General features: G+C 38.8%; 1 protein-coding gene across 8 annotated transcripts in view; it reads left to right on the plus strand.

Moving 5' to 3' along the window:
• The first annotated feature begins 1653 nt into the window (after nucleotides 1–1653).
• LOC100497855 (transient receptor potential cation channel subfamily M member 7-like) overlaps nucleotides 1654–16561 on the plus strand; it is a 61996-nt gene continuing 47088 nt past the window's right edge. For 2 of the 8 annotated variants that reach the window (XM_031899200.1, XM_031899202.1), the window contains exons 1-8: nucleotides 1657–1809; nucleotides 8526–8605; nucleotides 9036–9074; nucleotides 9897–10077; nucleotides 10658–10871; nucleotides 11813–11937; nucleotides 12026–12197; nucleotides 13054–13228. In XM_031899200.1, coding sequence (XP_031755060.1) covers nucleotides 1807–1809; nucleotides 8526–8605; nucleotides 9036–9074; nucleotides 9897–10077; nucleotides 10658–10871; nucleotides 11813–11937; nucleotides 12026–12197; nucleotides 13054–13228 — 989 coding nt within the window. In that variant the 5' untranslated portion in view covers nucleotides 1657–1806. Of the gene's footprint in view, nucleotides 1810–8525; nucleotides 8606–9035; nucleotides 9075–9896; nucleotides 10078–10153; nucleotides 10241–10657; nucleotides 10872–11812; nucleotides 11938–12025; nucleotides 12198–13053; nucleotides 13233–16561 lie in introns of those variants that run through there. The other 6 variants (XM_012959497.3, XM_031899205.1, XM_012959493.3 and 3 more) reach the window with 6 other exon arrangements.

Below are 16561 nucleotides of genomic sequence, written 5' to 3' on the forward strand. Positions count from 1 at the left end.
TTTCTGGATTAGGGTCTTTCTAAAAATGTGGATCTTCTTAAAATTGTAAACATAGAATAAACCCTATTGGATTGTTTTACCATGAACATGGATTCATGCAACTTCGTATATTGTATATTGTGTAGCACACGGCAGGGATAATGCATCATTTACTTCCCAGTCTATCTATTGTATTAAGCACTGCATTGTGCACCTCACAGGCCGGCCAGCCTAATTGTGAGGGAAAATCCAAGTACGCATTCGCTAGAGGAGCAACAAGCAAGCTGTTTTTATGTCACAACTCTTCGCCCATGCCCATTTGAGGTCACATTGACAACTTTTTCGCAGCCTGCTTTCTCTTTCTGCTGCAGTAATAACATGTTATGCACATTACCCCTGATAAAACAGTAATACCATCTAATTAAGCACCATTTCCAAGGTTTGCTTCATGTTAACCATTCAGAAATAGAATCTCTTTAGATTGTAAGCTTCAATGGGCAGGGCCCATTTCTCCTCTCGTATCTCTTATTGGTTGCTTTGTATGTAAGTCTGTGTGTTTAATGTATACACCCATTTACTGCACAGTGCTGTGGAATATGTTGGTGCTTACATGTTAATAATTCTGTTTCAATTACTTGTGGTTCTTTATAATTAATGTCCAGAACATTGTATAAGTACAGTGGAAACATTGCATTTCATGTAAATATAGCATTATAAATTCAGTGCCAAATTACCAAATCACAAAGCAGAATTGGCAAATTACCATTATCTTTCTCCACCACTCACAGTAGTGAGTAGTAGACTCATACATGCAGTGCCAATTTTATGATTAATGTACCCAAAACACACAGCAGCATAAATGCAATATGAACCTCATGTTACATGCCCTTAGAACATACAGCAGTATAAATGCAGTGGCAACTTTAATGCCCCAGAACACATTGCAATTTGAAAAGTGTGTTATCTCTACATGCAATAGACAAAAAAAATGAATTTACTTCAGGGAGGGCAATATATTACACCCCTATGCAGGCTGGCAGGAGAAGCTGGTGGGACAAGATCACACAATGGCAGCACAGGATGGCCCAGCGGTGAGGACAACAGTGTAAGGCAACCCAAGTGAATTAAGTCACTTGGGCCTGTTTATCAACACTGGGAAAATCTGCCCATAAGTAGTAACCTATAGCAACCAATGATTGACTTTTTTCAGCCAGCTGCAGGTAGTACAATAAATTCAGCAATCTGATAGGTTGCCATGGGTTACTGACCCCCCACTATGTTTTTTTCCTAGGGCAGCTCTCCAAAACAAATCACAATCCTAATGACCATAATATAGTAGGTCCTTGCTGCCATCTTCCCTTTCTTCCAAGGGATTTCTAGCATAGACTGTGCATGGGCCCAAAATTATATAAAATAGTTGCTGTTTTCTAAATTAAAAACAAATATCCATTGTTCATAACAAACCTGCTAAAGCCAAAAGTAACCAAATAGTATTTATTGCCTCTTTCAGCCATTTCCCCTGACACTTATTTTAACATTTTGCAGAATCATCTCCCCCCAACCCCACTTACTGCCCCAAACCAGCTTGTTCTCTCCTGGACAACTTTTACAGGTCAGCTAACCCTGCAGCAATTGTCATAGTTAAGTGGAACATATCCTTTAAAGAAATAAGATCAATCAATGCAAACCACCCATACCTATATCAATCCAGTCTGACTGGTGTTGTGGTATTACAGATTCCAAAGCGAAACATTTAAAGGCTATGCCTGTGCAAGCCTCCTCACTTCAACCTGCAGAGTGACAGAAGGACTGTGTAGAGCTGGGACAATGGTAAGAAACAGCACTGATTTTCTTATTCTATGTTCCTGTAGCATTGTGTATAAATCTATTGCTACTGTGGGGCAGCTGCATTGGATTGGAGCAGATGTGTCAGGCACAGCACAAATTACCGGGCAGGTTTTAACTATATTTTCACTGGGGTTACTCAGTGTACAGTGATTTAAAACAATATGTCATGTGGATTTAATATTTTGTATGTCAGTATGTTGTGTATATATATATTTGTATGTACAGTATGTGTATATACTTCTATACTGCATATACTGAATGACTGTAACCTTACTCTTTGGCATTGTAGTGATGGCACATTCATGAGAAATACATAGTAAAAAAAAAAAATGTGAGCACATTACACATGTTCCTATGTGCACACAGAAACAATCCAGGAAAATAAATTCAGAAACACAACTGCTAAACTACAACAAACAAACAATATTAAAGGAGCAATACCTCCAACCAGAAATCCTAATCCTATCCTAAATAGCATATAGAATGACACTAATAGTTTTGGGGAAAAAGTCCCCTATCATTAAATAATTGAACATGCCTTTTTGAATTATTGGGACTATATCTACAACCCATAGGTGAACAGTGAGAAGTAATAAAATATTAGTCAGTGAAACATTAATATATTAATGGTGGGCAAAAACTTCCTTGCTAAAAATATTTTAGTTAATTTTTTTATGCACACCTCCAAAAATTAGATACCTATATACAAATACGATAAAGAAGACAACCCACCAGATGCTTTTTGATAAGAAGTCCCACATAATAGTCTAGATATGCTAATATCCACAACTTTAAGGTTGCTATCTTATTAGTCCTGACTTTTTTTGCAATGCTAGTAATATTGTGGCATATGTATACATGTACAACTTTAACCTACATTCAGGGATTCCAGCACAAAGTCTGCATTCTTCTTGAGGTGGTTTGTGACTAAATTATGTCAAGCACTCTCGTTCCTTGTTATGTTTTTAAAGCCAACAGAAAGTTTGCTAAAGAAAACAGTAAATGAGTCTTTAATTCTTCACCAAATGCTGTAGCCATCAGTACTGTTTTTGGCAGTAGGACTACGTCACTTTGTTAAATTTACTTGCTTATTGTATTTTACAATTTGAATTATATTTAGGGGTGCAGAATTGCTAACTCTTTTTTTTTAATAGCTCATAGAATTTATTTAAGTGGGGGAGACATTGAATAGTTTAAGGTATTTTTGACTGGAAGCATAAAGGCGTGGGGGGTAAGGGGGGTTTGCAAGGAACTTGAAGGGGGCTGCAGGAACAGTTGAGAACAAAGACCATGTCAGCAGCTTATTGGCCCTTGTGTGGTGCTAACCAATGGGCCTGAACAGACAGGGCAGGTTTAATGTTCTCACTGGATCGGGGGCCACATCTGCGCATTGAAGCAGTTCTCATGCCGACAGCCTGCATAGCACAATTATGATCTGGTACTGTACCAGGTCAAGGTGCATATCGAGGTTACCAAAGGAGCAGATCTTATAGGGTATGGTCAGCTTAAAGTTTGTATCTGAACGTTCGTTGAAAGAAGACTAAATTCTAAATGTGTATGGCCACCTTAAGTCTGTGCAATTTATTGTCGAGGGAAAGAGTTTGATCTCCTTGATCAGAAGCCTATATCAGCTCCATGCAATACATACTTTAAACTAAGGCTCATTCTGTGCTGGTTTTTACATCTCAGTTAACGAAAAAACTCAACATAGAACTTACTGATAATGCTGCGTTAATCAGACTCTCTGAATTTTTTAGTGTTAGCCTGCTTTAAACTCTAAGCTATTTGTGCATCCAAGCTAAATTTACCAACTTCTTATTGGAAACCTTAACTCATGCTGTTGTCACTATGTTTTAAATCTAATATGTGCCGTTTCATAAATCTACAGTTACAGGTATGTGACCCATTATTCAGAAACCCGTTATCCAGAAAGATCCGAATTGCAGAAAGGCCATCTCTCATAAATTCCATAAATAATGAATTTTTTTTTAATTATTTTCTTTTTCTCTGTAATATTAAAATAATACCTTGTACTTGACCCTAACTAAGATCGAATTAATCCGTATTGGAAGCAAAGTAATCCTATTGTCTTTATTTAATGTTTAAATGATCTTTTATTACACTTAAAGGAGAATGCAAGTCAAAATTTAAAAAGCATACTGCCCAATAGTCCTCCTATTGTTTAGTAAAAACGCCACACTTTTGGCTCACCTAATCAAATATTTACTCAGTCACACTTACTTCACATTTTCTAGAACAGGCAGCCATCTCTAAAAAGGTATTCTCCCTTCCTTTCCCTCCTTGCTTCATACTGCACATGTGTTTCATTCCCTCCTCCCCTCCCCTCTGCCAGATCTGCTTCTGATTGGCTGGTGGGCATGTGTAGCTCAGAACAGGAGACAGGATCAAGTTACACACATGCTCAGAGAATAGGAAGGCTGCCGCTGGCACCTACAGGAAGGGGAGAGAGATTTCAGTGATGTCACTGTAGGCTTCACACTGCTGTAGGCTGCCAGCACCATATCTCAGAGAAGCAAGCAGGGATCTGGGAATTTAGATATGCACTAAGTACTTAAAAAGAATGCCTTTAGACTTACTTTTAATTTATATTAACCTTTCCTTGCCCTTTAAGGTATGGTGATCCAAAAACATCATCAATATACCTTGTGTTTTTTGTTTCCTCTTCTTAATTATAAGCTATAATAAGCGAGGCCCTCTTTACTTTTTGTAGGTCCAATCCTTTAATCTACTTTTCATTATACAGTTCCGAAAATATGGATGTATTCCAAATACATGACACATAAGTCACAACTAAGATTTGTTGTTTTTCATCTCTGTTAATTTGCAAGACAGGATGAGCTGATTACTGGGGAGAGGCCAGGAATGTAAGCTTTCGCTGACCTTTGTTCTATTAAAGTACAGCCTATTCTTCCCATCATGGAGCTTTGTACAAATCACAGAAAGTTTAGGAAGGCTCCCCTGCCTTCTTTCACATTTTCATGCAATAATACTCTGTTGCACAAGTAAGGTGTTTTACAATTTCAATTTACATTAAGGGGAAGTTGATTTCAGGAGCTAAAAATTTAATACCTGTGGGAGAGGTAATTTCCAAAATATTCCAGGGCCAAGTGCCTCGCATGTCACTGCCCTAATGCATTTCAGAAATGTTATACATGGAGTTAATAACTTTTCAGAAACCAGATTTTTTTTAGTACAAAATTGATTAAATGCCTTGAGAAAGGTCCCGATGGGGACCGAAACGTAACGTTGGCTGTTCATGCGTTTTTAATACACAATTGATTGTTTTTGGAACATAACTCGGTGTTGCTGGTCTTTTTTGGATATTTAAGTCATTTACCTTGCACCCGAGCTAAGAGCTGAAGCAGAGTGCCACCCTGGGTTTGCTATATATATATATATATATATATTTCTCTATACACATGTATGTAAGTATTCAATTAAGATTAAGAATAATATTTCAATCTTAAAAATACAGTGATTCAACAAAACACATCTACAACCATTACAAACTATATTACCTATAATAATATATATTACATATTACAGGTATGGGATCCATTATCCCAGCTCTACATTACTGGAAGGCCATCTTCCATAAACCCCATTTTAATCAAATAATTAAAGTTTTTAAAAATGATTTCCATTTTCTCTGTAATAATAAAACAGGACCTTGTACTTGATCCCAACTAACATATAATTAATCTTTATTGGAAGCAAAACCTAAACTATTTGGTTTAATTAATGTTTAAATTAATTTTTATCAGACTTAAGGTATGGGGATCCAAATTACGGAAAGACCCCTTATTCGGAATACCCTTGGTCCCGAACATTCTGGATAAGTAGACCTTAAGTCTACTAAAAAATCAACAAAACATTAATTAAACCCAATAGGATTGTTTTGCATCCAATAAGGATTATTTATATCTTAGTTGGGATCAATTACAAAAAAAAAGTACTGTTTTATTACTACAGAGAAAAAGGAAATTTGTGCTTGGGCCTTAGGTGGGTGAAAAGAAGCACTTGCATACTTATTTAGTGGGTTTCCCGGATAAGGGGTCTTTCCGTAGTTCGGATCTCCTATCTTAAGTCTACTAAAAAAATGATTTAAACAGTAATCAAACCCAATAGGATTGTTTTGGCTCCAATAATGATTAATTATATCTTAATTAGGATCAAGTACAAGGTACTGTTTTATTATTACAGTTTTATTATTACAGAGAAAAGGGAAATCATGTTGAATTAGAATTATTTGCTTATAATGGAGTCTATGGGAGATGGCCTTTCCGTAGAATTTTCTGGATAATGGGTTTCCGGATAAGGGGTCCAATACCTGTACTGTTTCAACTTAATACCACAAATATAGGTGCATAAGATATTTATATGAATCCAGTAAATATCTGTAATTATCTGTATGGTAGCCGTACTTTATTATAATCATTACTAACATGTATAAAGTACAACCATATTCTGCAGTGCTGAACAATAAATGGGAGTATACATTAAACATACAGCCTTACATACAAATTAACCAATAAACAAACAAGAGGTAAAGAGGGCCCTGCCTAAAAGAGCTTACATAACCCATAAGCATATTTACACAATCAATTAAATAAATGTATGTCTTTCCTGGCCCAGGATCCATGTAGCTGCATTCAGCACAGCGAAGTATTGATAAATTGATAAAAGTAAGTGTGGCTATTGTGTAAAACCTTTTTGAGAATAAGCCGTACCCACAACATTTTACCATATTCTACCATAAGAAAAATGTTGAGAGAAAAAAGTTGTTGGCGCACAAAAGACATTTTTAGCTTTGTGAACTGTGTACTTACCAACACTTTTGTGAATTCCCCCCAGAGTGTTGTACTTGTACCCTTTCCCTTCTCACTCTGCTGAGTTACCCCCACACTCACCTTTCAGTATCTAATAACCCTCTGCCTCCTCACTCCTCCATTGCCTTCTATTTGGATGACTCTTATTGATAACCGTTCTGCCACTCTGGGAATACTGCAGCTTTCCCCTGAATTTCCCCTTAAGTAGAAGACATAAACATAGATGCTATACTAGTGGCATTTTGTTAGTGTGATGCTGTCCAACTTTCTGAAAAAGTCAAAATAAAAAGAGACCAGACACCCTTAACTAAGTTGGGGGTTTCACAAAAAGAAATCGTCTGTGCTTTTTAAATTACTGACAGGTATAAAATAATGCAGGACCTGCATATACAGTAATTCAAAAGAATATTGTAAACTGCATGTTGCTTTGTCTATTATGTAATTCCTATAAATGCACAGCTGAATAAAGTAAAGCTGGCCATACACTATAAGATCCTCTGACTTGCTGACTAAACAAGCAGACCTAAGACTGATTAGGCCACCAACATGCTCAGCCAAATTAGGATGATCCATACAATGGCACAGGGGCCAACAATCAGATCATACAGTTGGACCCCATTAGACCTGGACCCTATTAATGTGCCAATGTGGTCCTCATTCGATGGGATATATCTATGTTGAACTCTGCAGGAAACAATATTCTGCAAAATGCTAGCAAGTAATTGTGCAAAAAAAGTAAATTAATTTGTGTCATATGCAATTGTTTATAATTTATATATTTTAGAAAAGCTGTTGTTCGCTTTGTGTGAAGGTTTTAAAACCAAAATATTGGCACAAGTCATTTGTGTAATACAAATGTTCCGCGGACAACATGTAGGGTACATCAGCCAATTAATGGACAGAGTTCTTTTGCTTCCACAATTCTTCCTGTTACAGTTAGAGCTGCATTAATTCTGGTTATGTGATCTCTAAGGGAACACAGAAAATCACAAAATGGTGGCTCAAGGGAAAATATGTAAAAGGGCAATATTTACTGACATTTATATATATATGCTAATTTGTGGTTAGCACCCGGTTTATATTTTTTGCTTTGGTGAGTGCCGATTTTGGGACTATATATATATATATATATATATATATATATATATATATATATATAAACTTATATAATACTGTCACCGCAGCACACGGGTTACTTGCAAAAAAAGTGTATTAAAAAGAATCACATCACATATGCGACGTTTCGGACAAAATACATGCCCTTTATCAAGCCTTGATAAAGGGCATGTATTTTGTCCGAAACTTTTTAATACACTTTTTTTGCAAGTAACCCGTGTGCTGCATCTTTTTCAAATTATATATATATATATATATATATATATATATATATATATATATACATATATATATATACATACACACACACAATAGGTCACCAATTATTATATACATTTTCTGTTAGCCAAGTATTCACTCTGATGGTATAGTTTTCTTTTAACAAAAGTTGTGGTGTGTATAGCAACCCCACTGAAATTTCTAGCTAAACCACAAACACTAATGAAGGCCAAGCTCATTCTAGATCACTCCCTCTTATACATACTTTCCCCTCTCTGCAATAAAATTCATACAGTGGCTTCCAGAAACAATGGTTGCCTCAATATTATATAAAACTGTGGCCCCTACAATGTGTGATACTTTGTACCCAGCTCATTACTTAGTAACCTAAGCATTTCATCACACTGTTGCCCTCAGCATTTCATTACACAGTGGATCCAGAGTGGAAATTGCTATTTGAATTTCCCACACTGCCTTATCACTGACAGACATGCCTATGTTCTTATTCTTCAGTCTAAAATGTCATGGATTGAAAAAACATTTCATAAAAGAGACTGTGTTCAGATTATTCCAAGTTCAAGAGAACCACATAGGTAAGAAACCATTGTTGTGCTGTTATCAGTCATATTATACATAAGGTGCCCATACACCTTCAGATCCGCTTGCTTGGTGATCTTCTCCCGATATCCCCCACCTACGGGTGGGCGATATCGGGAGAATCCAGGCTAATTCGATCGTTTGGCCCTGGGGCCAAATGATCGAATTATAACGATGGGTATAGGCAAAGTCGGTCTGGGGACCGCATCAACGAACCGATGCGGACCGCCATCAATCCCCCCCATCGTCAAACTATGGCCCACTCCCCCGCTCCTAACCAGATCCGGCCCGCGGGCCATAGTTTGAGGACCCCTGCTATAGGTGCACTGATGCCATTTTCCCAGTTTTTTGTAAGTCAGTCATATTCTGTGGCTTGTCTACTACATTTTCCATTTCACTGATATCATTTTTTCCCCTCTTTTTAAGGTGCCTTCCAGGATGTCAAATTTGCCAGCAACTTGTCCGGTAAATTTTCTATAAATCTTACAGTAGTGGTTTTTAAACTTTGGGCCTTGCCCTTTAGGGAGTTTGGAACAGAGGAAGGGGGGCTTTAGGGTGACACATAGATAGAATGCCTATTTGCTCTCCTAGTTAAACCTGAAAGGCCAGCCCGAATGTTGGTTAGGGTGAAATTTTTGCTGAAGGATGATATCCTAGATATTCTTGGAACTTGCACTAACTGACCCAGGGTTTTCTTATATCTTTAACACTTTAAATAGCTAAATGGGTCTTGAAGTAAAAATTCTGAAAATCTCTGTCATGAATTAACAGCAAGCCAGTGGCTGAACATAGCACTATTTCTGGAGGTAGAAGGCTGTGGTCTTTACAGGCTAGGATTAAGACTATTAGTCTCCATGGATGGGCTTATTGTAGAAGATATTTTAGCTGCTTTGCTGTTTGGTGTGCCAAATTTCAAAGCAAAGTATTGTGATACTAGAGTTGGCACCTGTCCAGTTTTGACCCGGACAGCCCAATTTTTGGAAGGGCTGGGTCAAAACCTCCTGCCCGGTTTTCCAAATTAGGGCAGGATTCAGTGAGATTGATGTGGCAATTGTGGCGATCGCCACATCAAGTGAAGTCACTGCCCTGCCTCTTCCCTGGCCCAGTGATGTATCAGTCCTGCCTCTTTCCTGTCCCTGTGACGCCACCGCCCACCCCATGCCTGGTGAAAAAAGCCGGCAGAGGTGGCAACCCTATGTGATGCATTATATATTTTTATATTAATTTCAATAAACAAGATGAAGAACTCCCCTGGAGTTATTTCTGATGCTGTCTCCTTTGTTGTAGATGCTGCTGTGGCAGGTTAATCAAACAACATGCCTATTATGCCAGTGGTGCTGGTCCCTCAGGGGCAGCCCATGTACAGGAGTCAGAGCACTGGACAGTGGATAGACACACAGTGAAAAGCTCCACTGATGCTTTTGGCACCATTGACTTTCAGTGCGGATCTCATGGCTACAAAGCAAAGGTATTTCAGTCAGGAGTTTTATTACCCTTTGCTCATGAAAATGAAATTATTTAACAGATAGACGTTTTATCTATAGACATAGCAGGCCCAGTACTTGGGTGTCCAACCTGTGACCCTGCTGCTACCTGGATCTATAATCTGCAGGATCTCCTTACAATCTAAGGTACAGTGAGGTATAGTTTTGTATTATACAGAGGGATATCCCTAGATTAAAGTGAAGTGGCAGCTTTTAATTAAGGCTGGGGAAAAACTCCATAAAAGATAAAATTATAGTTGGGTGGTTAAGAAATAGGTATTTGGACCAGGTTCCTTACTGCATAGAAAGTCAACCATTTATAAATCAGCATCATTAAGGCTGAGAACTGAACATTTAACACTAAATTGCAGAAATTGACTTTTTTTTTTTTTTAATAAAAAAGACAACAATGCCTAAAAAGTATTTCTTAGACTGAGCCTTTTTAAGCAGGTCTAAGTGTACACATGTATAACTTGACCACTGCAGTACCATGGTAGTCAAAAAGTTTGGTGGCAACACATTACTAAGATATAATAGCCAGGCCAATAAATTGATTTCTTTCAGTTTATCAGATTGTCAGATGACAGCAAAGTGGAAGACATCCTGCAGCTAATGATTAAGGAATGGCACATGAAGAGGCCGAATCTGGTGATTTCTGTTCATGGGGGAATGCAGAAATTCGAACTTCATCCCCGATTTAAGGAAGCTTTTGGCAAGGGATTTGTTAAAGCTGCAGTATCAACGGGAGCCTGGATATTTACAGGAGGAACCAATAATGGTATCCAATTTATCGTCTACATAAACTATGGCTTTTAAGTAGCCATGTTGGATCAGTGGAGTCTGGTATTAGTATAAATAAATATATGTATATATATATATATATATATATAAGTAGGAGGCCAAAGGCCAAGTGCTTTTTATACAGGTCATGGATTTCCAAGATGACTTCTAATATCATCATATTTTACAACAGGGGGTACATTATTTCATATAATACACAAGTTTCTGTTGAGTCATGTTACACAATTACATCATTACCAATTATAACTGATCACATCACTAAGCTCCGTTTATAAGAATATAATTTACAGGATATTCATGACTCTTGTGTATTATATCCACACATATGTGTGTAGTTGTGTGTGTTAGTTATAGGGCAGCCAATGTGATTGCCACATTTGCAGAATATCATCCAAGCCACCTGAGATGAAAGTCTCACCTCACTAATGTTGCAAAGCACTAGGGTTATGAAATGGTTTATACACTTGAGAATAGGATAAGATTTGGAATATGAACTGTTAACAGCAACAATGTACGGATCAGAACTTATAGAGGTCTCTGGGAGCTGGATAATAATTTATAATTTAGCAATCCAAAATTTTCCAGCTATGCTTACCTGGAGTAACCATTTTCTTTCACTGTATGAATAAGCATCAGCTCCTAGCTCGTTACCTGTACCACTGTACACAATTCTAAGAAGCTAAGCCGTGCCTCTCGCAATCACTTTTTACCCTTATCCCAAACACTCTACTTGAAGTGACCTCTGCAGCCCAGCACAACATTATTTCTCATACAGACCATTTTCAGACCAATTGGTACTGATATAAGTTTAATTCCCTTAGTAAATCAAAAAAATATTTTGAAAAGTTTGCACAAAGAGGGCAACAACACCAATGAATGTTCTGACATTCTCTTTCTGTCTGTCTCTGCTTAAAACAGGAGTAGCTGCACATATTGGAGATGCCATAAAGGAATATGCCACTCGTCTCACCCATAATATTAGTATAATTGGAGTAGCACCTTGGGGTATCATTGAGGGCAGACAGGATCTCATTGGGAATAATGTAAGGTCTTTTCCAACAATTATATATGACTATAAATATCTAATCCATCTTTCTATGTTGTAGTTTAAAATGTCAATGTTTTGTTCAGGTTATGGCTCCATATCAAACGTTGCTGAGCCCTCTGAGTAAACTTCATGTTCTGAACAACCTGCATTCCCACTTCTTGCTGGTAGATGATGGGACTGCGGGACGGACTGGAGGGGAAATTAATTTGCGAAGAGAACTTGAAAATAAAACCAGCTTGCAACAATTTAATGCGAGTGAGTATTATTTTAAAGTTAGCAGTAAGTAATATTAGTAGGTGAGTACACCACATTTCTATTATTTTCAATAGCACTTGGGCAGTCCATTGTACACATTAAGTAAATGGCCAATAGTGTCTGGACATATGCCTGCATAACAAGGTATAAATATGAAGCTGGTCCTCTTTTTGATGTTGTTACAGCTTCTGCTTTGAAAAGGTTTACAACCTTATGTCGGTGTTATTTGCTTCAATTCAGCTACAGGCCAGTCAAGTTCTTCTACTCCCATCTCAGCAGACAAATTCTGTATGGATTTTTGTACAAGTGGCATTATTGTGCTAAAACAGTAAATGACCCTCCCCAAACTACTGCCAGAAGGCTAAAATTTGTTAAGAATGTATGCTGTATGAGGGTGGGCTTTCAGTAGAACCAAGGGCCTAGCCTAAATGAAAAGCAGCTCCACTATACATTGCAATTCATATTGCAGACTCATGTGCATAGCATTAGCATTAGCAATGATAGTTCTTATGTCTGTCAGAATCACAATTCATGTCTCCAGGGAATGCATACCACTGATCAAGTCTAAAGAGATGCTGCAAAGTTTGTTTTGACCAGGGCCTGTCCCTGCTACTAAATATGTTGTTGTGTGTTTGTGTTGCAGACCAGTCTAACCTCAATATGTAATAAAAGGCACTAAGTTTCCTTAGGTGCAGTAACCTTTCTTACACTACTGATTAGAAATAGGCATTTATACTTGATATGTCATATACAGTACATTTAGTGGGTTATATTCCATTTTAGAGCAAATTTTCAATCTGTCATGGTGCTGAGAGACAGATAAAATATTTTTTACTTCTAAATTACATTTCTTTAGAAACTGGTAGACATGTTCCTATGATGGCTCTTATATTGGAAGGGGGACCAAAAACCATCCTTACAGTCCTGGAATATCTTCAGCAAAGTCCTCCTGTACCAGTTGTTGTCTGTGAAGGGACTGGCAGAGCGGCAGACCTCCTTGCATATGTTCATAAACATACAGAGAGCAGTGGGTAAGAACAGGCCATGCAACTTTACCTATAACATGTGACAGCACTGATAACACAAACCAGTAATAGTTATACTGAATCAAATAAGACAAAATTGCTCATTACCTCAATAAAAAATGGACGGGCCAGTGCATATATTCTTGGTGACTTGAGACATACCGAGTGCATATAAACCAGTATTACTATATAAAGGGTTTATATGCACTCAGTATGTCTCAAGTCACCAGGTATAGGATCTATTATCCAAAATGGTTGGGGTCTGGGGTTTTCTGGAAAAGGATCTTTCTGTCATTTAGCTCATCATACCTTAAAGGACAAGGCAACTCTTCTTTTCCAGACTTCATTATTATGAATAGTAAATTATAAATTATAAATAGTACCCCCTTGCTGTCCCAGATCCCTAGGTTTATTTGCAGAAATATAAGCAAGCAAGCAGGTTTGCTCGTGTGAACTAACACAGCTAAGCCTGCCCTCTTCAACCAGAATCGGAACCGCTAATAGCGATTGTTATGGTTACCCATGACCCAATCTGTTAAACTGGAGGCTGCAAAAAAAAGCCCGAATCCTAAACCGAATCCTGGATTCGGTACATCCCTAATAGTAACATAGTAACATAGTAACATAGTAAGTTGGGTTGAAAAAAGACATACGTCCATCAAGTTCAACCATAATGCCTATATATAACCTGCCTAACTACTAGTTGATCCAGAGGAAGGCAAAAAACCCCATCTGAAGCCTCTCTAATTTGCCACAGAGGGGAAAAAATTCCTTCCTGACTCCAAGATGGCAATCGGACCAGTCCCTGGATCAACTAGTACTAAGAGCTATCTCCCATACCCCTGTATTCCCTCACTTGTACTGAGAGCTATCTCCCATACCCCTGTATTCCCTCACTTGTACTAAGAGCTATCTCCCATAACCCTGTATTCCCTCACTTGCTAAGAATCCATCCAGCCCCTTCTTAAAGTTATATAATGTATCAGCCAGCACGACTGATTCGGGGAGGGAATTCCAGAACCTCACAGCTCTCACTGTAAAAAATCCTTTCCGAATGTTTAAATGGAACCTCCCTTCTTCTAAACGGAGTGGGTGCCCTCGTGTCCGTTGGAAGGACCTACTGGTAAATAAAACATTAGAAAGGTTATTATATGATCCCTTTATATATTTATACATAGTTATCATGTCACCTCTTAAGCGCCTCTTCTCCAGTGTAAACAGACCCAACTTGGCCAGTCTTTCTTCATAACTGAGACTTTCCATACCCTTTACCAGCTTAGTTGCCCTTCTCTGGACCCTCTCTAACTCAATAATGTCCCGTTTGAGCACTGGAGACCAAAACTGAACAGCATATTCTAGATGGGGCCTTACCAGCGCTCTGTAAAGGGGAAGAATAACCCCCTCCTCCCGTGAATCTATACCCCTTTTAATACAGCTCAAAACCTTGTTTGCCCTTGCAGCTGCTGCCTGGCATTGCTTGCTACAGCCAAGTTTATTATCTACAAGGACTCCAAGGTCCTTCTCCATTATGGATTTGCCTAGTGCAGTCCCATTAAGGGTATACGGGGCTTGCATATTTTTACATCCCAGGTGCATGACCTTACATTTATCCACATTAAATCTCATCTGCCACTTAGCTGCCCAGATTGCCAGTTGGTCAAGATCCTGCTGCAGGGATGTCACATCCTGGATAGAATTGACTGGTCTGCAGAGTTTTGTGTCATCTGCAAACACTGATACATTACTCATAATACCCTCCCCTAAGTCATTTATGAACAAATTAAACAAAAGTGGACCCAGTACAGAACCCTGAGGGACCCCACTGAGGACCTTATTCCAAGTAGAGAATGTACCATTAACAACCACCCTCTGTACCCGATCCTGTAGCCAGTTTTCTATCCATGTGCAAACGGCTTCACTAAGACCAATAGACCTTAGTTTAGAAAGCAGTCGTTTGTGGGGAACGGTATCAAATGCTTTGGCAAAATCTAAATAGATTATATCTACTGCATCCCCACTGTCCAGCTTCTTACTTACCTCATCATAAAAAGCAATTAAATTGGTCTGACATGACCTGTCCTTCATAAAGCCATGCTGATTACTGCTCATAATGGCATTCTCCACTACATAATTTTGAATGTGATCCCTTAACAAGCCTTCAAATAACTTGCCCACCACGGATGTCAAACTTACAGGCCTATAATTGCCAGGCTGAGATCTTACTCCCTTTTTAAATATGGGAATGACATTCGCCTTCTTCCAATCCCTAGGTACCATACCTGATGAAAGAGAGTCTGAGAATATCAGAAACAAGGGCCACTGCAATTCTGCCCCTAGCTCTCTCAGTACCCGAGGGTGTATGCCATCTGGCCCAGGTGCCTTGTTTACATTTATCGTGTGTAACCCTTTAAGCACCATATCCTGTGCCAACCACTGTGTAGTTGGAGCTGAGGCAACAGTGCAGCTATTGGGTGGGACTTGGCCCACTGGCTCCTCTACTGTATACACAGAAGAAAAGAACTGGTTAAGCACATCTGCCTTTTCTGTATCCGCTGTAACCATATTGTTATTATAACTCAATGGGGCCACACCCTCAACCTGCATCTTTTTACTATTAATATACTTAAAAAACTTTTTGGGGTTAGTCTTGGCCTCGGCCGCGATGCGCTCCTCATTTTCTATCTTTGCCTTCCGGATTGCTGTTTTACAGCACTTGTTATAGTGTTTATAATCATTAAACGCAGCTACTGTCCCCTCTGACTTATATTTCTTAAAAGCTTTCCTTTTTCTCCCTATTAACTTCTTTACCTCAGAGTTAAGCCACATAGGGTGATTCTTAACACTTCTACTTTTTCTTATTAATGGAATAAATTGAGAACAGTAATGATTTAATATCATTTTAAATGACAACCATTTCTGCTCTGTGTTTTTATCAGAAAACATAATGCCCCAATCTATGCCCTGAAGCGCTGCCCTTAAAGGGAAACGAAAGGTAAAGTCACTTGGGGGTGCCAAAATGTTAGGCACCCCCAAGTGACTTTAACCGCTTACCTCGTACCCCGGGCTGGTGCCCCTGTTGGGAGAAAACAGCACCAGCCCGGGGCACCAGGAGCGCAGCGCTTCCGTGTTCTGGCTTCCTCTTCCTGAATGCCAGCGGTGGGCGCATGCGCAGTAGAGTGAAAAGCCGACTTTAATGTTTAAGTTCGGCTTTTCTCTCTACTGCGCATGCGCGCGCAGCGAAACAAGAGGAAGGAAGCGCCTGCAGCTACCCCGGGCTGGTGCTGTTCCCTCCTCACAGGGGCACCAGCCCGGGGTAAAAGGTAGGTGGTCAAAGTCACT

Source organism: Xenopus tropicalis, chromosome 3 (assembly GCF_000004195.4).
Source record: "Xenopus tropicalis strain Nigerian chromosome 3, UCB_Xtro_10.0, whole genome shotgun sequence".
NCBI lineage: Eukaryota > Metazoa > Chordata > Amphibia > Anura > Pipidae > Xenopus > Xenopus tropicalis.